This window comes from Lissotriton vulgaris, chromosome 2_1 (assembly GCF_964263255.1).
Source record: "Lissotriton vulgaris chromosome 2_1, aLisVul1.2, whole genome shotgun sequence".
NCBI lineage: Eukaryota > Metazoa > Chordata > Amphibia > Caudata > Salamandridae > Lissotriton > Lissotriton vulgaris.
In genome coordinates, this window is record NC_141687.1 from 337,393,586 (window position 1) to 337,418,014 (window position 24,429).

General features: G+C 49.5%; 1 protein-coding gene across 4 annotated transcripts in view; it reads right to left on the bottom strand.

Annotated features, from left to right (window-relative positions):
* SSH2 (slingshot protein phosphatase 2) overlaps positions 1-24,429 on the bottom strand; it is a 710,072-nt gene that overhangs the window by 150,159 nt on the left and 535,484 nt on the right. Inside the window, exon 1 of one of the 4 annotated variants that reach the window (XM_086955084.1) lies at positions 1,974-2,508. The exons of the other annotated variants lie outside the window; for them this stretch is intronic. Coding sequence (XP_086811210.1) covers positions 1,974-2,083 — 110 coding nt within the window. The 5' untranslated portion in view covers positions 2,084-2,508. Of the gene's footprint in view, positions 1-1,973; positions 2,509-24,429 lie in introns of those variants that run through there. 4 annotated transcript variants of the gene reach the window in all.

Here is a 24,429-nt window from a genome sequence, read left to right on the forward strand (position 1 = left end):
CAGGAGTCGGTGCAGGGACGCGCCTCCGTTAGGCTGAAGCGGGGCCATGAGTCGGTGCAGGGACGCGCCTCCGTTAGGCTGAAGCGGGGCCAGGAGTCTTTGCACGGTCGCGCCTCAGTTAGGCTGAAGCGGGGACGCGCCTCAGTTAGGCTGAAGCAGGGCCCAGGAGTCGGTGCAGGTTTCAGTTAGGAGTCTTAATGCAGAGATACATACATTGTTGAAGGGCGCGCAGATGTTTCATCGATACTCTGTGCATTAATCCGATTTGGAACGGACCTATTTAGCTATACAATCTGCATAGATAAATATTGTTGTGCTTTTAATGAAGGTGGGGACCGATGACACCCGGGTGCAATAATTGGATCAACCTTCCTGTCAGATTCACAGAGCAGCTCACCTTCCAGGGCAGAGACCACACCGCCCTAGCCTACACCTGAAAGCGCCTACTTAACACCACCACAAATGATTGACAAGTTTTATTAATTTAATTGAACATGGCCCCAACTTAGGCCGTGGTTATTTAACGTAAGATCCACACCCTCAGAATGTCGTTTGAGCGTGGATATGGATGGAGGTCCAGAAATCCCTTACCATTGCACTGCCGCGAAGCACAATATCCCTTCAACCAATGTGCCCCAATACATGGCTGGTCCAGATGTTCACTGGCAACAAGTGCACGAGGGAACCCCAATAAGTTCAATTTGGTTTTCGAAAAGGGGTTCGTTTGTCTAAAGGACAACCCTGACGCAGTCTGCCCAACCTACCATTCACTAGCCATGACATGCACAGACTTTAAATGTACCTGCAGACCTCCGCCACCCTCTGCATGTCAAATCGAGCTCTGTCCCTCGGCCGGCTGCTATTCCTGGCCGCCGTGCTGTGAGGCGCCCAAGGCACCCTGTGTGAACCAGTGCTTGGGAGTGGGTCTGCAGGCAGAGGGGCGCCTGTTAGGGACGTGAAGCAGCACCACCACTCCCGACATACTACTCAAAGATGATCTGGCCGAGGGAGATTTCCCGACACGCCGGTAGGACCGGAGCAGAGTCAGTAGAAAATCCGGCCAAGCAATGCCCTCGTGCGCCAGATGACAAACGAAGGACCCCTCAGCGGCAGTCCCGGACAGTGAATGCCTCAGGACACACAATAGACCCTGTTAAATTCATTATGTCCCCGGTCACCCAACCCACGTGCGGCTTATCACAGCAGCTCCCATCTGCGATAACAAAGCAGCGCATGCTTCAGTTAACTTCTGCTACAATTGAACAGCAGCAACACTTACAAACCACACTAAGCCAAAGTCCACCAAATTATGCGCTCCCACCAGCAATAAAGATAGCTTCTATTTATATTGCATTTAAAGGTTGTGGAATAGCTAATGAAAGCTATTTTAACATAAGAGAAGTGCATGGATGCGTGAAGAGAACAAAACTTTATCGCAAAAACCAAGCTTGCGCACAGGAAATCAGCCCCCTATAAAAAGAGTATCTAAGTAATGCTGCTGAATATCGGACATCGCTGCAATTAAAAGGACAGATTACAAACAACACGGCGCAGGCACCAACAATGTCGTCACAAACTGGGATGAATCACACAAGGAGGAAACAAGTGAACTCCAGACACAATGAGTTCCGGCATTAACAGCAAACCAAAAGAAGAAAGTAAGAAGGAAACCATGCGACCTCTGGCATTTCACGCCAGTGGTGCTAAAGAAGGGATGAGAGGAGCACCCTACTCGAGTGGGCACAAAGATGCACCCAAAGTGATATATATATATATATATGCACCCGGGCTCTAGGAGTCCCGTAGGGACTTGTGGTGGGCAATGGCAGTCTGGATCGGTAAGATCAGGAGAAAGAAAGCTGGCGGGGACTGGAACTATTGGTGGCACATATTTAGTGTTCGCAACCCATTATATCCGGAGTCTGTGTAAGTTAACCCAGTTGGGGGCAATAGCTCGATATTAGGGTACTCACAGTTGGTTGATGGCATTCTGGGAGATGACGGCATTCTCGGAAAAGTAGGGGATCATCTTATGCCCGCAGCAGGCGCACAGGCTGCGGCCGCAGAGAGCACCCAGGGTCATCTGGAGCTCGGGCGGGGGGCTGCGGCCTCTTCAGACCGCGAAGCCCAGAGAAGGGCGACCCATTCCAGGCGCGGGGTCCGACGCTACGGAAGGGCGGAAGCCATGAAGCCGGCAGCCGGGGGCTTGGCACTGGATCCCGGTGTCTGGCTGGCCGGGTCGGTGAGTGGGTGCTGTCAGCTTCCCATGAGGCCCCAGTGGGTTTACAGTCCAGATCACAAGGTCCTGTAGCGGGACAGACCCCCAACACTCCAAGGTCCCTTAGTGTTGCGGGCCCGGAGTGTCTGCCACCCGTGCCGGGCAGCTCCGGCTTTATTCCCGGCCGCTGCCTGCGTGCTCCCGGCCGGGCTGTTCTCCTGTGCCCGCCCGGGCTTGTCAGTGCAGTTGACTGTCTCAAGTCCGAGCTCGACTTGTCTCGGATCTGCACCGCTTGGGCTCAGCGAATCCCCGCCCACAATGCACAGGCACCGCCCACTTTTGCCTTTCTCACCCTTGGCTCGACGAGATGCGCATGCGCAGCCACCATGCGGTCTTCGAGGAAGAGGACTCCCATCAGCTGGTGCAGACAACGGTATCAACAGAGCGCAAGCTGCCTTGTGTCGTCACGCAGCGCCTACCATCTGTAAATGCAGGGGCACTATGTTTGCTAGTTGGCAGCTAGGCTGTCACGTAGGTTATGCAGAAAGACCCTTAAGAGGGTTTCTTCATCCAAGGACTCGTGAGGTAACAAAGCGGTCTGTCGTGCAACACTCAAATTATAATTAAACTGCACTGAGAAATCAAAATAGGAGGCTTAATATAGGATTTTATATTGCTCTGTGCCTTTAAGTCACAACTGTATTTGGGCCAGGGAAGTTTCAATGCTCTGAAAATGCACCAATCATAGCTAGCTGCCAAGTTTCCCAGGTCCCTGCGTGATGTTTTGCTCCTGTCCGGGTTTTTTTCTCGAACTTGTAATCCTGTGAAAAAGGCTGGAGCAGCAGATCACATATGGACGCAATTTTTCATTATAACTGGTCTCTACTTTTTATTGATTTTTTTCCTGACTAGTGGTATTTTGTATGTTTGTAGATACAGCACCCATCTTGTATGTATATTAAATACACAGAACTGGTGTACCGTGCATAGGATCCTGAGACAGTGCAAAAGTGATGGAGACAAACGGGCAACTCACTTGAAAACCATGGCATTACCATGGACTCAAAGCAGACCATGACTGCCCAAGTGGATTAAGCTATCCAGATCAACTATTCTTATCTAGACAAAGCTGCAACTCATCCTACCACACCTAGTATTCACCCTAAACGTCCAAGCAACAATCTCTCATGTCCTCTTGAAACTAGATTATGCTTAAGACCTACATAATAGTTCAGAACTGTGCCGCCAGACCACATGTAAAACCAGAAGCTCATCTCTCCCTTACCATGAATGCCTCCACTGGTGACCAGTTACCCAAAGATCCTCTTACAAGTTATTTTCAATCACCCACAGGCAATACATGGCAAAGGACCGCTTTTCATCAGGAAGATCAATCCAACAAGAGACCTACGCTCTAGACTCTGTTGCAAAATTTCAACATGCAAGAAAAAAACACACAGGTGCAACATCTTTTCCTGTAAAAGAAGCTAAACTGCCGAATTTGTTACCCCCAAAAAATAAGATCTTCTGAGAACTATCTCAGCTTCAGAAGCCTAGTCACAAGCTGTCTCTTCTCTGCATGATCAAAATACTCACAACACACCAATCTACAGCAACAGTATGAACAAGACATTAAAAACAAATAAACAAAAAAAATACATTTGTTATGTATAGACCAGTGTGTGTCTATATATATCTATAAATAGATATATATACAGACATATAAATCTACACACACCTTACACATTTATATATGTCTATGCATGTAGACAGTGTAATGTGTATGTATGTGTGTGTACATCAATCTATACTTTGTATAATATAGAGTTATATTTATGTATGTGTGAATGCATAAGCATGTGTGTATTTGTATCCATCTCTATATATTACAAAAAATCTCTTATGTACATGGCAATGTTACATGAATATGTGTATCTGGATACGTAACTGTTGTTTTGTGCATATGCTTGTGTACATCAATATGGGTATAGGCTTTGCATGCCTGTATATGTGTTTATGTGTACATATATATATATATATATATATATATATATATATCCATTGAAAAAAATCAACGGTTAAAGGGATGGTATAGCCAGGGGCACTGGAATTATGCAGCAGGACAGGGTCATATTATGCAGCAGATTTAGTAAATTATGCGGCAAGAAAGGGCAAATTATGCAGCATAATGTGACAATTTTTAATAGTATGCCTTCATCATTTCTTCCTTTTTAGGTCTCGTAGAGAGACCTAATGCCGTCCATCCACAAAGCTGACTTTTTACAATCCGGATTTACAACAGTTCACGAGAAGCGAATCACGTGACAAGCTCCTCGTGCACAAGCCTTCCCCCTGCCAGCAGCCTTTCTCCCTTCACAGCCATCTGTTCCTCTCTCCCCGCCCCCGCTGTCACTTATTCACAGCCGCAGGCCGTCCTAAATGCTTTTTTTTTCTGCCTGGCTACTTCAAAGGGTTCGGCTGCCCCGCCCCCTGCAATGCCGAGAGCTTCTTTTGCGTTTCTGAGTGCTGCGCTCTGACAACTTCAGGTAAAGTCCGCGCTTTCATTTCGCGGCCGTTTTTTTGCGGCCGCCAATGCCTGTTTTATGTCTCCCCACCCCGCTCAGAGATCGATTAACGGCACTTCCTATGTGAATATGATGCTGTGACTTGTTTAGGTTTCTTATTTATGTTGCTTGTCCAATATCTCAGCTCCTCTTCACTTCACTTGTTTTATGTAGGTTTTACTTTCCTTCCTAACACGGGCCCTCTTTTCTCCATGTATGCTTTAAGTAAAAAGAAACTTCCCTATACCTGATTTCTAGTTATTAGAGTTTTTCTAGACTTTCCCTTGTTTCTCAGGTCTCTGTAACAGGTCTCTTTTTAGGTGTCAAAAATACAGCACATGCACAGTGTCTTTGAGGCATGCTGGTTACAGTTGGTGGTTACAGCCTACCCATAGGCTTACTATTTGTTTGCTTCAACATTGCGCTCATATCGTTCGCTCCACTGTGTCATGGCATGTATGCACTGTGCCTCTTCTTGAGTTTGGCCCTCCCCTAGAACATGGGCCAAGTATTTGTGTACATTCACTGCTCCACTTTTTAGAGCTACTTTAACCCCTTGAATGCTGCCGCGATTTTGCGCACCGATGGGGGCCGTCATCAGCATGCAAGGGGTTAATTGTGCTTATGCACTCCTTATGAGGGCTTGTGCTCATTTCCCCTTCCACCCGCACCCATTTGTGTTGTCTCTTTTCGGTCTCAACACCCCCCTGCCAGTCTGCTTCGGCGCTGATTTGAGTTTTTGCAATTCACAGAAGTGCAAGTGTTTGCAGTTCTGTCTCGCCCTCCTGCTGCCGCTTTCCAAGTGCTTTTACCATCCTTGTCTCGCCGGCTAAGGTGTTGCATTCCAGTCCCTTTGTATTTCATTCCAGGATAACCCTCACACTACTACCAGTCTATGGCAGAGCGTGGTCTCCCCGCTGCTAGGGGAATAGGTGCTAAGTCCACAGACCCCATCAAAACAACCGCCGCCGGGGACCGACTGTGCCCTTCAAGCCGAGGCATCCGCCTGCTGAAGAAGACATCCTGGAAGTTCGCGAGGGCACATTTGTGCCACCTGGACTAAATTTGGACACAAATCTGTAATGATCCATAATATACAGACAGCATTCATTTAGCTAACATCCGATCCTTTCATGTGAGCCACCGGCGGCAAAGGTGCACCAGTCCAGACTCTTCTTCATAAGAAACGCAGACCAGCCCTTAATCGAAACATCCGGTCTAAAGTGTGTAGCTGCTGCGTCAGATTTTCCCAGGGGAACGGTTTGATCTTCCCAAACCCCCTTCCACTCCACCACACAACCCAGCGCCGATCAAAGTCCTGCTTCTTGTCAGTGTATTTAACAAAGTATTTTGCGAATCCCAAAAGTTATGTCGCATAAAATATACATATTATAATATATAAAGGCGCTTTCAAAAGGATTTTTTTAATTAGAATGTCTGTCTCTTTTAATATATGAGCAACCCATTATGTTTTATATTGCCACAGTGCTTTGCATGCTGAGAATTTTCAGCGCTCTCCAGTTTCCCAGTTCAATGCCCTAGTAGCATATCCAGTCCTTTTTAGGTCTTAAACAGACTTTACCCAACTGTTCCCTCAGCCGCACTCCTCCCACACCTTTGAAGTGAAGCTTAGCTTCACTTTAAAGGCCCCTGCTGCTTCACACCCTCATCGCCGCTCTCCCCACTCCGCCCCCTCCCCAGCCCGCCGTGTCGCATTTCTCCTCCCCCCTTCCCACAGCAATGCCCTCCGTCTTGTTTAATTATTTGTCACTGCTGTGTGCAGCCCAAAGCGCAGTTGCTTCATTTCGTCTATTAAACCTTTCTGAATTTAACCGTGTTCTTATATGTCCCCTTATTTTGTATTTACAAATCTACTGAAGAATCCCCTTTAGAAAGAAAATTAATACAATTTTACAGACGTTGTAAGCTTAATAGTTGCCTATATTGTATATAACGTGCCACAATTTAACCTAGACATCCCACTGCGCACTCTCCCACCTGTCTTTAAACATTTGTGCATTGCTTTAGCCCTAAATAGTATCCTCAGACCGTGTCATCAGTACGTGTTGAGGTACGGCCTCTTTTCATGTTGAACCTAGCCTGTATATTTGTAGAGCATTTATGTTCTGCCCAATCTGTACCTTCGTGCTTTTGAAGTGAAGCTTAGCTTCACTTCAAAGGCCCCTGCTGCTTCAAACCCTCATCGCCGCTCCCCCCACTCCTCCCCCTCCCCTGCCCGCTGTGTCGCATTTCTCCTCCCCTCCTCCCAACCCTCTCACCCTCACACACCATCACACCCTCGCCCTCACCCTCCGCCCTCACCCACCCTCATACACCCTCACCAGCATAGCATAACAAAACATAGCATAACAAAAAAAGCATAGGATACACACCCCTTCACCCTCTCACCCTCACCCACCCACCCTCACTCACTCACTCACTCACTCACCCGCATAGCATAACAAAACATAGCATAGCATAACAAAACAAAGCATAGGATAGGATAGGAAAACAAAGCATAGCATAACAAAACAAAACCTAGCATAGCAAAACACAACAAAGCATAGCAAAGCATAGCATAGTATAACAAAGAATAGCATAACAAAACATAGCAAAACACAACAAACCATAGCATAACAAACCATAGCATAACAAACCATAGCATAACAAACCATAGCATAACAAAACATAGCATAACAAAACATAGCAAAACACAACAAACCATTGCATAACAAAACACACCAAAACATAGCATACATAACAAAACATAGCATAGCATGGCATAGCATAACAAACCACAACAAAGCATAGCATAGCATAACAAAACACAACATAGCATAGCATAACAAAACAAAGTTTAGCATAGCATAACAAAACATAGCATAACAAAGCATAGCATAACAAAACATAGCATAAAAAACAAAGCATAGCATACTACAACATAACAAAACCTAGCATAACAAAACTTAGCATACCATAACAAAGAATAGCAGATAAAAACCTAGCATAGCATAACAAAACATAGCATCGCATAACGAAGCATAGCATAGCAAAACATAGCATAGCATAGCAAAACATAGCATAGCATAACAAAACATCGCATAACAAAGCATAGCCTAGCAAAACACAACAAAACATAGCATAGCATAACAAAACACAACAAAACATAGCATAGCATAACAAAACAAAGCATAGCATAACAAAACAAAGCATAGGATAGCAAAACAAAACATAGCATAGCATGACAAAACATAGCATAACATAACAAAACATAGCATAACAAAACACAACATAGCATAACAAAACACAACAACACATAGCATAACAAAACACAACAACACATAGCATAACAAAACACAACAAAACAGCATAGCTTAACAAAACACAACAAAACATAGCATGGCTTAACAAAACATATCATGGCATAGCAAAACACAGCATAGCATACCAAACAAAGCAAAACATAGCATAGCATAGCATAACAAAACATAGCATAGCAAAACAAAGCATAGCATAATAAAACGCAACAAAACATAGCATAGCATAACAAAGCATAACAAAGCATAGCAGAGCAAAACATAGCATAGCAGAGCAAAACATAGCATAACAAAACATAGCATAGCAAAACAAAGCATAGCCTAGCAAAACACAACAAAACATAGCACAACAAAACACAATAAAACATAGCATTGCATAACAAAACAAAGCATAGGATAGCAAAAATAAACATAGCATAGCATAACAAAACAAAGCATAGGATAGCAAAACAAAGCATAGGATAGCAAAACATAGCATAACAAAACAGCTTAGCTTAACAAAACACAACAAAACATAGCATGGCTTAACAAAACATAACAAAACTTATAATAGCATAGCAAAACACGACATAGCATACCAACACAACAAAACATAGCATACCATTGCATAACAAAACATAGCATAGCATAACAAAACATAGCATAACAAAGCTTAGCAGAGCAAAATATAGCATAACAAAGCATGGCATAACAAAACATAGCATAGCATAGCAAAACATAGCATAGCAAAGCATAGCATAGCAAAACATAGCATAGCATAGCAAAACATAGCATAGCAAAACATAGCATAGCATAGCAAAACATAGCATAGCATAACAAAACATAGCATAGCATAACAAAACAGCATAGCATAACAAATCAAAGCATAGGACAGCATAGCATAGCATAACAAAACAAAACATAGGATAGCAAAACAAAACAGCATAGCATACAGCATCACTCAGCACCACCACAGCATCACTCAGTGCCACCACAACATCACTGAGCTCCACCACAGCATCAATCTGTGCAACCATTCAACAACAACTGGTTCAAATATGTTATCTCAATGTTTCAAGCTTTATTACAAATGTAACAAAAAGATGTTAATATTTCACTTCTGTTCTTGGATTTTCGTCACAATAAAATACACTGAACATAATCTTCACAAATGTTATTTACAAAGTTTAAGCTATTGTCATTATAAAGTACAATAACTTTTATTTAAGTATTAATTATTTTTAAAAATTAAAAACCATTGTTATTTGTAATATCAATACATGTAATTCACGTAAATAGAACATATATTGCATTACAAATGCCATAGGTGTCACATTTGCGAAAGTTATAACTATTGGCATTGTAAATGACAAAGCTATTAATTTCGCTATTTTCAAAAACAAAACATAAATAAAAAATGTGTCATTTACAATACCAATAGCTCAAACTTTCCTAATACGAGACCTATTGCATTGCAAATGCTTGTTAAACTTGGTTACACTGTCTGGGCACTGGTTGCACCTCATTAGTACAATTTTAATACACAACTACAGCAATAAGCAACAAAAAGGTGACCAGTCCAGCTTTGCAAATGGCTTTCTAGTGTGCAGCAACAAGTGTTCTGCATTTTTAGTAACTTTTTACCGTTTTAGTTAGAATTTTTTTTCTGTTAAAATCTTCAGATTATGCGGCAGATGATGGAGTAGTAGGCAAATCTATAATTGTGCGACAATCGCCACAGCTGCGCAATCACATAATTCCAGTGGCCCTGGGTATAGACCAGAAGCTGCCAAGCCCAATTTAGTTATGTAGTGTATCCTATGCTCCATAACTGAATGCGCCTAGGATGTGCGCACTGGTCAGTGTACAGACATGCACAGAGATACCTGGGAAATAGTGTAGTGCAGATGCCTGGCCTCAGGACACAAAAAGGCTAGTGAAAGGTGTGTGTTTAGGTGCAAAGAGGGAGATAAGTTGTTTGACGGATATAGAAACCTTGATGCAAAGACTCCAAAATTGTGGCTGAACAGATACGTGATAGAGAAATATTCACAAGGGGCTTAAAGTTCTTACATATGTCAATTAACTTATTTTATGCACATTCAGGAATGTTAAACATAAATGCAGTAAGTGAATGAAGGTCACATGCTTGCTCTTTCATGTTGCTCTTTCATGTTGGCATGGTCTTAAAAACGTTAATAAGACTTTTCTATGTCGTCGCCACAGATTTTACTTCCTTATCCTGTAAGAATGTTAAAATTCTTACACTGATTTCTGCATATATATTTCTCTGCAGATTTGGACTGCTTCTAGTAACTATGGGTAATTACTGTAGGTACCCTCCGTTGTTTTTCAGGTTACCTGTGTAGTAATATACAAGGACTAACCTTATCCAGAACAGTTATTGCTCCTCCTGATAACTGCCCCTCTTAACAGGAACACAAGAGTAGTTCAACCATTTTCATTACTGCACTTTACCATTCCCTGATACTTATAATGCTCTGCAATCACTGATAACAATTCTTTGAAGGATTGGCTGTCTGCAATGCTCTGCGCTGTATGTACAATAGTGATGTTTCATATCAGCTCCACCCTATCATCACAGAAGGCACAGGGGTCATGCAATGCACTGCCTTTGGATCCACTGACCACGGTTGGAGGTGACTCCTACCACAACTGCCAGGGGACCTCACAAATTAATCAAAGATGGCAACCTCACTCACCTGTTCGATGTGAGACATCGGTGAGTTTTCAGTAATCTTACAGGTGTTCTTATAAAAGTCTTTAATTGTATTAATACATATGATCCATAATGCTGATTACTCAGATTACAAGGGAGCTTTCACACTAGGAAGACTCTTACTGGAGACAGCTTAAATTTAGAAAAGGCCAGATAACAAAACGTAACATAGCCCCAACATCACTGTCTACAACTGTGCAGAGCCGTGTCCTGAACGTGACTGTGAGAGCAACAGAAAAGCAGCACTGTTGTAGGGAACTGGCGCAACAGAACTAAGCTCAGAATGGAAAATAGTAGTGCTCGGCTCTCTCCGGGACCTGAAACAACTGATCAGCCAGAAAGTTCAAACAGGAGCACGTCCACCATGCACGAGAAAAATCAAACTATTTCAGTATCCATAATATTTTACACGGACATTCAAACGGGTTATAATGGCAGAGTATGGGAAAGATGTCTCACAGATGTTTAATTCATACAAATTGAGTTCAACTTCATCAGCTTTTAAAAATATCCATTAGATTTCAAATTGGCACACATCCAAAGATTGGTGTAAGACATTGTCTTACTATTGAATGGTTAATAAAACATGATTCTCTTTATTACAGACCTACCCCTTCTCCAGGGCCTCTTTGGTGGGACCCAGCTCAAAATGGTTTTCTGTTCATGCGCCAACCTTTCAGTTCCAAATGCATAAACGCCATTGAGTGTGATCAATCTCAGCTCGCCCAACAAAGACGCATCCTTTACACGTAACCAAAAGGCAAATGCTAAAAACCCTATCCCTGAGTAAACAGGTAGGCCTGCCATGCTAAGACCAATCACAGCTGATTTACGGTGGGAATAAAGAAAGCACAATATGCCAACTTACCCACTAATCCCTCCATTGGCTTCCTACAGAACCGTGCTCAACTTTTAAGCAGCTTGGTCTGGTCCAAAAAGCTCACTGATCCCTATACCATGCATACTGATGCACAGTATCCAGATCAATACAAAACGTTTACATCGGATTCATCACAACCAACCGGGGTACCACTAATGGACCTTGATGTACTTTGTCCAGAATTTAGTTTCATCATAACAACTACATTAGAACCTTTCATCTGCTCAGCTGTCCCTTATAAGCCAGTCAAGTCCATGCTGCTCTATCATACTCTATATGTGTGCGAGGCTGTATTTTTCCCTCCAGTTGTCCAAGAATGAGTAGACACGCTCACTGATGGATGTTTGCTGTACATGTGTTAGAATGACTTGACATACTTCAACTTTCGCACTATTTATTGTACCAGACACACAGTTAAAAGTCCCAGGATCAGTAATTTATCCGAGCCTTGCTTGTGCCCTAGAAATTCTGGAGCAACACTGATAAATTCATGCAACCTTCATGTTCCTTGCATCCTCAAAATGAACTAAGCTGTTGCTGGGCAAAGACCACCAGGGGTTTCAGCACAGTGTCAGGTCTGAAGTTCTGAAATCCTGCATCCGTGTAGGTAGGGCTGTGCATACGTAAAGGCCTGGTTTGCAGTAACTTGGAAGGGCAGTCCCTCTAATCTTGATGACTGTTCTCCCAAAAACTTCGATTTCTTGGTCTCATTTATTCCTTATAAAAAGACACGCTAAGCTTGTGATCACAAAAGTTCTTTAAAATACAGACTCATCGAAGTTATGAGCACTTCGGGGAAGCCACCTTACACTTGAATCCTACTAACTTTAATATTCATAGCAAACATTACAGCAGTGTATTTTATCGAATTTTACTAAAAACGTCTGCAGGATGATGGCTATAGAGATTTTCTGCAATATAAACAAGCATTGGAAATGCAATAGGTCTCGTATTAGGAAAGTTTGAGCGATTGATATTGTAAAGGACACTTTTTTTATTTATGTGTTGGTTTTGAAAATAGCAACATGAATAGCTTTGTCAGTTACAATGTCAATAGTTTTAACTTTGGCAAATGTGACACCTATAGCATTTGTAATGCAATGTGTGTTATTTACGTGACTAAGATGTATTGATATTACAAATTACAATGGCTTTTAATTTTGTAAATAATTAATACTTAAATAAAAGTTATTGTAATTTATAATGGCAATACCGTAAACGTTTGTAAATAACTTTTGTGAAGATTATGTTCAGTGTATTTTATTGTGATGAAAATCCAAGAACATTGCTTTTGCACCTAAACACACACACACATACACACACACATAGATGTGGTGGTGGTGGATCTGGGGGATATGGTGGTGGTGGATGCGGTGGTGGATGTGGTGGTGGTGGTGGATGTGGTGTTGGTGGATGTGGTGTTGGTGGATGCGGTGGTGGTGGATGCGGTGGTGGTGGTGGATGTGGTGGTGGATGCAGTGGTGGTGCAAGTGGTGGTGGATGTGTTGGATGTGGTGGTGGATGTGGTGGTGGTGGGTGTGGTGGTGGATGTGGTGTTGGTGGATGCAGTGGTGGTGGTGGATGTGGTGGATACGGTGGTGGATGTGGTGGTGGTGGTGGATGCGGTGGTGGTGGAAGTGGTGGTGGATGTGTTAGATGTGGTGGTGGATGTGGTGGTGGTGGATGTGGTGAAAGTGGTGGTGGATGTGGTGGTGGTGGATGTGGCGGTGGATGTCATGGTGGATGTGGAGGTGATGCTGTATGTGGTGGTGGATGTGGTGGTGATGGTGGATGTGGTGGTGGATGGGGTGGTGGTGGATGGGGTGGTGGATGTAGTGGTGGTGGGTGTGGTGGAGGTGGTGGGTGTGGTTAAAGTGTTGGTGGATGTGGTGGTGGTGGATGCGGTGGTGGTGGATGCCGTGGTGGATGTAGTGGAGGTGGAAGTGGTGGTGGACGTGTTAGATGTGGTGGTGGTGGATGTGTTGAAAGTGGTGGTGGTGGATGTGGTGGTGGATGTGGTGGATGTGGTGGTGGATGCGGCGGTGGATGTCATGGTGGATGTGGAGGTGATGGTGGATGTGGTGGTGGATGTGGTGACGGTGGATGCAGTGGATGTGGTGGTGGTGGTGGATGCAGTGGTGGTGGTGGATGCAGTGGTGGTGGTGGATGGGGTGTTGGTGGTGGTGGATGGGGTGGTGGTGGTGGATGGGGTGGTGGATGTAGTGGTGCTGGGTGTGGTGGATGTGGTGGTGGTGGGTGTGGTGAAAGTGGTGGTGAATGTGGTGGTGGATGTGGTGGTGGATGTGGTGGTGGTGGATGCGGCGGTGGTGGATGTTATGTTGGTGGGGGTGGTGGTGGTGGATGTGGTGGTGGTGGATGTGGTGGTGGATGTGGTGGTGGATGTGGTGATGGATGTGGTGATGGATGTGGTGGATGTGGTGGTGGATGTGTTGGATGTGGTAGTGGATGTGTTGGATGTGGTGTTGGATGTGGTGGTGGATGTGGTGGTGGGTGTGGTGGTGGTGGAAGTGTTGGATGTGGTGTTGGATGTGGTGTTGGATGTGGTGGTGGATGTGGTGGTGGATGTGGTGGTGGATGTGGTGGTGGATGTGGTGGTGGTGGATGCGGTGGATGTGGATGCGGTGGATGTGGTGGTGGTGGATGCGGTGTATGTGGATGTGGTGGTGGATGTGGAGGTGGATGTCATGGTGGATGTGGAGGTGGTGATGATGGTGGATGTGGTGGTGGATGCGGTGGATGTGGTGGTGGTGGATGTGGTGGTGGTGGATGCGGTGGTGGTGGATGCGGTGGATGTGGATGTGGTGGATGTGATGGTGGATGTGGCGGTGGATGTCATGGTAGATGTGCAGGTGGTGTTGGATGTGGTGGTGGTGGATGCGGTGGTGATGGTGGATGCAGTGGTGGTGGATGGGGTGGTGGTGGTGGATGGGGTGGTGGATGTAGTGGTGGTGGGTTTGGTGGATGTGGTGGTGGTGGGTGTGGTTAAAGTGTTGGTGGATGTGGTGGTGGATGTGGTGGTGTGTGTGGTGGTGTATGTGGTGGTGGTGGATGTGGTGGTGTATGTGGTGGTGGTGGATGCGGTGGTGGATGTGGTGGATGTGGTGGCGGTGGATGCGGTGGTGAATGTGGTGGTGGTGGATGCGGTGGTGGATGTGGTGGTGGTGGAAGTGGTGGTGGACATGTTAGATGTGGTGGTGGATGTGGTGGTGGATGTGGTGGTGGCTGTGGATGTGGTGGTGGTGGATGCGGTGGATGTGGATGTGGTGGATGTGGTGGTGGATGTGGTGGTGGATGTCATGGTGGATGTGGAGGTGATGGTGGATGTGGTGGTGGGGTGGTGGTGGTGGATGCAGTGGATGTGGTGTTGGTGGATGCGTGGTGGTGGATGCGGTGGTGGTAAAAGTGGTGGTGGATGTGGTGGTGGATGTGGTAGTGGATGTGGTGGATGTGGTGGATGTGGATGCGGTGGTGGATGCGGTGGTGGTGGAAGTGTTGGATGTGGCGGTGGATGTGGTGGTGGATGTGGTGGTGGTGGGTGTGGTGGTGGATGTGGTGGTGGTGGATGCGGTGGATGTGGATTTGGTGGATGTGGTGGTGGTGGATGCGGTGTATGCGGATGTGGTGGTGAATGTGGAGGTGGAGGTGGATGTCATGGTGGATGTGGAGGTGGTGGTGATGGTGGATGCGGTGGATGTGGTGGTGGTGGATGTGGTGGTGGTGGATGCTGTGGTGGTGGATGCTGTGGTGGTGGATGCTGTGGTGGTGGATGCGGTGGTGGTGGATGCGGTGGTGGTGGATGCAGTGGATGTGGATGTGGCGGTGGATGTCATGGTGGATGTCATGGTGGATGTGCAGGTGATGGTGGATGTGGTGGTGGATGTGGTGGTGGTGGATGCGGTGGTGATGGTGGATGCAGTGGTGGTGGATGGGGTGGTGGTGGATGTAGTGGTGGTGGGTGTGGTGGATGTGGTGGTGGTGGGTGTGGTTAAAGTGTTGGTGGATGTGGTGGATGTGGTGGTGGATGTGGTGTTGGTGGATGCGGTGGTGGTGGTGGATGCAGTGGGGGATGTTCCGGGGGTGGAAGTGGTGGTGGACGTGTTAGATGTGGTGGTGGATGTGGTGGTGGTGGATGTGGTGAAAGTAGTGGTGGATGTGGTGGTGGTGGTGGATATGGTGGTGGTGGATGCGGTGGATGTGGTGGTGGATGTCATGGTGGATGTGGAGGTGATGGTGGATGTGGTGGTGGATGTCATGGTGGATGTGGAGGTGATGGTGGGGATGGTGGTGGTGGATGCAGTGGATGTGGTGGTGGTGGATGCGGTGGTGGTGGTGGTGGTGGATGCAGTGGTGGTGGTGGATGGGGTGGTGGTGGTGGATGGGGTGGTGGATGTAGTGGTGGTGGGTGTATGTAGTGGTGGTGGGTGTGGTGGATGTAGTGGTGGTGGGTGTGGTGGATGTGGTGGATGTGGTGGTGGATGCGGCGGTGGATGTCATGGTGGATATGGAGGTGATGGTGGATGTGGTGGTGGATGTGGTGACGGTGGATGCAGTGGATGTGGTGGTGGTGGTGGATGCAGTGGTGGTGGTGGATGGGGTGGTGGTGGTGGTGGATGGGCTGGTGGTGGCGGATGGGGTGGTGGATGTAGTGGTGCTGGGTGTGGTGGGTATGGGGGATGTGGTGGTGGTGGGTGTGGTGAAAGTGGTGGTGGATGTGGTGGTGGATGTGGTGGTGGATGTGGTGGTGTGTGGTGGTGGTGGATGCAGCGGTGGATGTGGTGGTGGTGGATGTGGTGTTGGTGGATGCGGTGGTGGTGGTGGATGTGGTGGTGGTGGAAGTGGTGATGGATGTGGTGGATGTGGTGGTGGGCGTGGATGTGGTGGTGGTTGCGGTGGTGGATGCAGTGGTGGTGGTGGTGGATGCGGTGGTGGTGGAAGTGGTGGTGGATGTGTTGGAAGTGGTGGTGGATGTGGTGGTGGATGTGTTGGATGTGGTGGTGGATGTGGTGGTGGATGTGGTGGTGGTGGATGCGGTGGTGGATGTGGTGGTGGTGGAAGTGGTGGTGGACATGTTAGATGTGGTGGTGGATGTGGTGGTGGATGTGGTGGTGGCTGTGGATGTGGTGGTGGTGGATGCGGTGGATGTGGATGTGGTGGATGTGGTGGTGGATGTGGTGGTGGATGTCATGGTGGATGTGGAGGTGATGGTGGATGTGGTGGTGGGGTGGTGGTGGTGGATGCAGTGGATGTGGTGTTGGTGGATGCGTGGTGGTGGATGCGGTGGTGGTAAAAGTGGTGGTGGATGTGGTGGTGGATGTGGTAGTGGATGTGGTGGATGTGGTGGATGTGGATGCGGTGGTGGATGCGGTGGTGGTGGAAGTGTTGGATGTGGCGGTGGATGTGGTGGTGGATGTGGTGGTGGTGGGTGTGGTGGTGGATGTGGTGGTGGTGGATGCGGTGGATGTGGATTTGGTGGATGTGGTGGTGGTGGATGCGGTGTATGCGGATGTGGTGGTGAATGTGGAGGTGGAGGTGGATGTCATGGTGGATGTGGAGGTGGTGGTGATGGTGGATGCGGTGGATGTGGTGGTGGTGGATGTGGTGGTGGTGGATGCTGTGGTGGTGGATGCTGTGGTGGTGGATGCTGTGGTGGTGGATGCGGTGGTGGTGGATGCGGTGGTGGTGGATGCAGTGGATGTGGATGTGGCGGTGGATGTCATGGTGGATGTCATGGTGGATGTGCAGGTGATGGTGGATGTGGTGGTGGATGTGGTGGTGGTGGATGCGGTGGTGATGGTGGATGCAGTGGTGGTGGATGGGGTGGTGGTGGATGTAGTGGTGGTGGGTGTGGTGGATGTGGTGGTGGTGGGTGTGGTTAAAGTGTTGGTGGATGTGGTGGATGTGGTGGTGGATGTGGTGTTGGTGGATGCGGTGGTGGTGGTGGATGCAGTGGGGGATGTTCCGGGGGTGGAAGTGGTGGTGGACGTGTTAGATGTGGTGGTGGATGTGGTGGTGGTGGATGTGGTGAAAGTAGTGGTGGATGTGGTGGTGGTGGTGGATATGGTGGTGGTGGATGCGGTGGATGTGGTGGTGGATGTCATGGTGGATGTGGAGGTGATGGTGGATGTGGTGGTGGATGTCATGGTGGATGTGGAGGTGATGGTGGGGATGGTGGTGGTGGATGCAGTGGATGTGGTGGTGGTGGATGCGGTGGTGGTGGTGGTGGTGGATGCAGTGGTGGTGGTGGATGGGGTGGTGGTGGTGGATGGGGTGGTGGATGTAGTGGTGGTGGGTGTATGTAGTGGTGGTGGGTGTGGTGGATGTAGTGGTGGTGGGTGTGGTGGATGTGGTGGATGTGGTGGTGGATGCGGCGGTGGATGTCATGGTGGATATGGAGGTGATGGTGGATGTGGTGGTGGATGTGGTGACGGTGGATGCAGTGGATGTGGTGGTGGTGGTGGATGCAGTGGTGGTGGTGGATGGGGTGGTGGTGGTGGTGGATGGGCTGGTGGTGGCGGATGGGGTGGTGGATGTAGTGGTGCTGGGTGTGGTGGGTATGGGGGATGTGGTGGTGGTGGGTGTGGTGAAAGTGGTGGTGGATGTGGTGGTGGATGTGGTGGTGTGTGGTGGTGGTGGATGCAGCGGTGGATGTGGTGGTGGTGGATGTGGTGTTGGTGGATGCGGTGGTGGTGGTGGATGTGGTGGTGGTGGAAGTGGTGATGGATGTGGTGGATGTGGTGGTGGGCGTGGATGTGGTGGTGGTTGCGGTGGTGGATGCAGTGGTGGTGGTGGTGGATGCGGTGGTGGTGGAAGTGGTGGTGGATGTGTTGGAAGTGGTGGTGGATGTGGTGGTGGATGTGTTGGATGTGGTGGTGGATGTGGTGGTGGATGTGTTGGATGTGGTGGTGGATGTGGTGGTGGATGTGGTGGTGGGTGTGGTGTTGGATGTGGTGGTGGATGTGGTGGTGGGTGTGGTGGTGGATGTGGTGGTGGTGGATGCGGTGGTAGTGGATGTGGTGGATGTGGATGTGGTGGTGGTGGATGCGGTGGTGGTGGATGCGGTGGTGGTGGTGGTGGATGGGGTGGCGGTGGTGGATGGGGTGGCGGTGGTGGATGGGGTGGTGGATGTAGTGGTGGTGGGTGTGGTGGATGTAGTGGTGGTGGGTGTGGTGGATGTAGTGGTGGTGGGTGTGGTGGATGTGGTGGTGGATGAGGTGTTGGATGTGGTGGTGGATGTGGAGGTGGATGTCATGGTGGATGTGGAGGTGGTGATGATGGTGGATGTGGTGGTGGATGCGGTGGATGTGGTGGATGTGGTGGATGCGGTGGTGGTGGATGCGGTGGATGTGGTGGTGGATGTGATGGTGGATGTGGCGGTGGATGTCATGGTAGATGTGCAGGTGGTGGTGGATGTGGTGGATGTGGATGCGGTTGTGATGGTGGATGCAGTGGTGGTGGATGGGGTGGTGGTGGATGGGGTGGTGGATGTAGTGGTGGTGGGTGTGGTGGATGTGGTGGTGGTGGGTGTGGTTAAAGTTTTGGTGGATGTGGTGGTGGATGTGGTGGTGGTGTATGTGGTGGTGGTGGATGTGGTGTTGGTGGATGCGGTGGTGGATGTGGTGGATGCGGTGGTGGGTGTGGTGGTGGTGGAAGTGGTGGTGGACATGTTAGATGTGGTGGTGGATGTGGTGGTGGTGGATGTGGTGGTGGATGTGGTGGTGGCTGTGGATGTGGTGGTGGTGGATGATGTGGAGGTGGATGTGGCGGTGGATGTCATGGTGGATGTGGAGGTGATGGTGGATGTGGTGGTGGGGGTGGTGGATGCAGTGGATGTGGTGTTGGTGGATGCGTGGTGGTGGATGCGGTGGTGGTGGATGTGGTGGTGGATGTGTTGGATGTGGATGTGGTGGTGGATGTGGTGGTGGTGGATGCGGTGGTGGTGGAAGTGTTGGATGTGGTGGTGGATGTGGTGGTGGTGGGTGTGGTGGTGTGTGTGGTGGTGGATGTGGTGGTGGTAGATGCAGTGGATGTGGTGGTAGTGGATGCGGTGTATGCAGATGTGGTGGTGGATGTGGAGGTGGAGGTGGATGTCATGGTGGATGTGGAGGTGGTGGTGATGGTGGATGTGGTGGTGGATGCGGGTGATGTGGTGGTGGTGGATGTGGTGGTGGTGGATGCTGTGGTGGTGGATGCTGTGGTGGTGGATGCGGTGGTGGTGGATGCGGTGGTGGTGGATGCGGTGGTGCTGGATGTGGTGGTGCTGGATGCGGTGGTGGTGGATGCGGTGGAGGTGGAGGTGGTGGAGGTGGAGGTGGATGCGGTGGATGTGGTGATGGATGTGGCGGTGGATATCATGGTGGATGTGCAGGTGATGGTGGATGTGGTGGTGGATGTGGTGGATGCGGTGGTGATGGTGGATGCAGTGGTGGTGGATGGGGTGGTGGTGGTGGTGGATGGGGTGGTGGATGTAGTGGTGGTGGGTGTGGTGGATGTGGTGGTGGTGGGTGTGGTTAAAGTGTTGGTGGATGTGGTGGTGTATGTGGTGGTGTATGTGGTGGTGGATGTGGCGGTGGTGGTGGATGTGGTGTTGGTGGATGCGGTGGTGGTGGTGGATGTGGTGGTGGTGGATGCGGTGGGGGATGTGGGGGTGTTGGAAGTGGTGGTGGACATGTTGGATGTGGTGGTGGATGTGGTGGTGGTGGATGCGGTGGATGTGGTGGATGTGGTGGTGGATGTCATGGTGGATGTGGAGGTGATGGTGGATGTGGTGGTGGATGTCATGGTGGATGTGGAGGTGATGGTGGGGATGGTGGTGGTGGATGCAGTGGATGTAGTGGTGGTGGATGCGGTGGTGGTGGTGGTGGATGGGGTGGCGGTGGTGGATGGGGTGGTGGATGTAGTGGTGGTGGGTGTGGTGGATGTAGTGGTGGTGGGTGTGGTGGATGTAGTGGTGGTGGGTGTGGTGGATGTGGTGGTGGATGAGGTGTTGGATGTGGTGGTGGTGGTGGATGCGGTGGTGGTGGTGGATGTATTGGATGTGGTGGTGGATGTGGTGGTGGTGGTGGGTGTGGTGGTGGATGTGGTGGTGGTGGTGGATGTGGTGGTGGTGGATGTGGTGGATGTGGTGTGGTGGATGCGGTGTATGGGTGGATGTGGCAGTGGATGTCATGGTGGATGTGGAAGTGATAGTGGATGTGATGGTGGATGTGGTGGTGATGGTAGATGTGGTGGTGGATGCGGTGGATGTGGTGGTGGTGGATGCAGTATTGATGGTGGATGCAGTGGTGGTGGATGGGGTGGTGGTGGTGGTGGATGGGGTGGTGGATGTAGTGGTGGTGGGTGTGGTTAAAGTGTTGGTGGATGTGGTGGTGGATGTGGTGGTGTAAGTGGTGGTGGTGGATGCGGTGGTGGATGTGGTGGTGGTGGATGCGGTGGTGGTGGTGGTGGATGCAGTGGTAATGGTGGATGCAGTGGATGTGTTGGATGTGGTGGTGGATGTGGTGGTGGATGTGGATGTGGTGTTGGATTACATTGAACCTGCATGCATCAAGTGCGGATTATACAATATAAAATAATGATTTATTTTGCGCTGACTCGCAACCTTAACCAGCCATGATCATTTAGAAATAAATAAGACTATCCACTTAGCTGTGTGAATACAGCACATTCTACAGCCGATTAATAAAAAGTCACCAACACAACTAAATAAAGAGCATGAAAAGACAAATAAAAAAGCCGGTGAAAAAGAAAACACATTGCCCAAAAAATAGTGCTTCTGCAAACAGCATATATTGTGCAAAAAGAAACGGAGCATTACTGACAAAGACCAATAACTTACTTAACAATTCTTTTAAGCTAAAGAAATCCATTGCAGCGCACGTTCAGTGACTAAAAATTGAAATCAAAGCAACCACATTCATCCATCAAAAGAACAGCTCAAGAAGGCTGTATGGTGGGCATCGTAAATAAAAAGTGCACTTTACACGGCAGGCAGGCCGTGAAACTGAAAGCACAGCCGGCCGGCCGTGAAAGTCTTTGATCTGGCAGGGGGTGGAGCGGCACCAAGCTGGGCAACAGATGGCTGGCAATTTGATGCTGTGCACGCGCATTTTAGGTCAAAAGCGCAAGGGCACAGCACCAAATCGCCAGTTAGTTAAAGTTTGTTTAAAGCCCTATAGTCTCGCCCTATAGCCCTATAGTCTCGCTTCTGGTGGTGGAAGTGGTGGTGGACGTATTAGATGTGGTGGTGGATGTGGTGGTGGTGGATGTGGTGAAAGTGGTGGTGGATGTGGTGGTGGATGTGGTGGTGGATGTGGTGGTGGTGGATGCGGTGGATGTGGATGTGGTGGTGGATGTCATGGTGGATGTGGATGTCATGGTGGATGTGGAGGTGATGGTGGATGTGGTGGTGGATGTCATGGTGGATGTGGAGGTGATGGTGGGGATGGTGGTGGTGGATGCAGTGGATGTGGTGGTGGTGGATGCGGTGGTGGTGGTGGTGGATGCAGTGGTGGTGGTGGATGGGGTAGTGGTGGTGGATGGGGTGGTGGATGTAGTGGTGGTGGGTGTGGTGGATGAGGTGTTGGATGTGGTGGTGGTGGTGGATGCGGTGGTGGTGGTGGATGTATTGGATGTGGTGGTGGATGTGGTGGTGGATGTGGTGGTGGTGGATGTGGTGGATGTGGTGGTGGTGGATGCGGTGTACGTGGTGGATGTGGTGGTGGATGTGGCGGTGGATGTCATGGTGGATGTGGAGGTGATAGTGGATGTGATGGTGGATGTGGTGGTGGATGTGGTGGTGATGGTAGATGTGGTGGTGGATGCGGTGGATGTGGTGGTGGTGGATGCAGTGTTGATGGTGGATGCAGTGGTGGTGGATGGGGTGGTGGTGGTGGTGGTGGTGGATGTAGTGGTGGTGGGTGTGGTTAAAGTGTTGGTGGATGCGGTGGTGGATGTGGTGGTGGTTGCTGCGGTGGTGGTGGTGGATGCAGTGGTGGTGGTGGATGCAGTGGTGGTGGTGGATGCAGTGGTGATGGTGGATGCAGTGGATGTGTTGGATGTGGTGGTGGATGTGGTGGTGGATGCAGTGGATGTGGTGGGGGTGGATGCTGTGGTGGTGGATGCGGTGGTGGTGGATGCGGTGGTGGTGGATGCGGTGGTGGTGGATGCGGTGGTGGTGGATGCGGTGGTGGTGGATGCGGTGGATGTGTATGTGGTGGTGGATGTGGCGGTGGATGTCATGGTGGATGTGCAGGTGATGGTGGATGTGGTGGTGGATGTGGTGGTGGATGTGGTGGTGGTGGATGCGGTGGTGATGGTGGATGCAGTGGTGGTGGATGGGGTGGTGGTGGATGTAGTGGTGGTGGGTGTGGTGGATGTGGTGGTGGTGGGTGTGGTTAAAGTGTTGGTGGATGTGGTGGTGGATGTGGTGGTGGTGGATGTGGTGGTGGATGTGGTGGTGGTGGATGTGGTGGTGGATGTGGTGTTGGTGGATGCGGTGGTGGTGGTGGATGTGGTGGTGGTGGATGCGGTGGGGGATGTTCCGGTGGTGGAAGTGGTGGTGGACGTGTTAGATGTGGTGGTGGATGTGGTGGTGGTGGATGTGGTGAAAGTCGTGGTGGATGTGGTGGTGGTGGTGGATATGGTGGTGGTGGATGCGGTGGATGTGGATGTGGTGGATGTGGTGGTGGATGTGGAGGTGATGGTGGATGTGGTGGTGGATGTCATGGTGGATGTGGAGGTGATGGTGGGGATGGTGGTGGTGGATGCAGTGGATGTGGTGGTGGTGGATGCGGTGGTGGTGGTGGTGGATGCAGTGGTGGTGGTGGATGGGGTGGTGGTGGTGGATGGGGTGGTGGATGTAGTGGTGGTGGGTGTGGTGGATGTAGTGGTGGTGGGTGTGGTGGATGTAGTGGTGGTGGATGTGGTGGTGGCTGTGGATGTGGTGGTGGTGGATGCGGTGGATGTGGATGTGGTGGTGGATGTGGTGGTGGATGTGGCGGTGGATGTCATGGTGGATGTGGAGGTGATGGTGGATGTGGTGGTGGGGGTGGTGGATGCAGTGGATGTGGTGTTGGTGGATGCGTGGTGGTGGATGCGTGGTGGTGGATGTGGTGGTGGATGTGTTGGATGTGGTGGTGGATGTGGTGGTGGTGGATGTGGTGGTGGTGGGTGTGGTGGTGGATGTGGTGGTGGTGGATGTGGTGGATGTGGTGCGGTGGATGCGGTGTATGTGGTGGATGTGGAGGTGGATGTCATGGTGGATGTGGAAGTGATAGTGGATGTGGTGGTGATGGTAGATGTGGTGGTGGATGCGGTGGATGTGGTGGTGGTGTATGCAGTGTTGATGGTGGATGCAGTGGTGGTGGATGGGGTGGTGGTGGTGGTGGATGGGGTGGTGGATGTAGTGGTGGTGGGTGTGGTTAAAGTGTTGGTGGATGTGGTGGTGTAAGTGGTGGTGGTGGATGCGGTGTTGGATGTGGTGGTGGTGGATGCGGTGGTGGTGGTGGTGGATGCAGTGGTGATGGTGGATGCAGTGGATGTGTTGGATGTGGTGGTGGATGTGGATGTGGTGTTGGATTACATTGAACCTGCATGCATCAAGTGCGGATTATACAATATAAAATAATGATTTATTTTGCGCTGACTCGCAACCTTAACCAGCCATGATCATTTAGACATAAATAAGACTATCCACTTAGCTGTGTGAATAC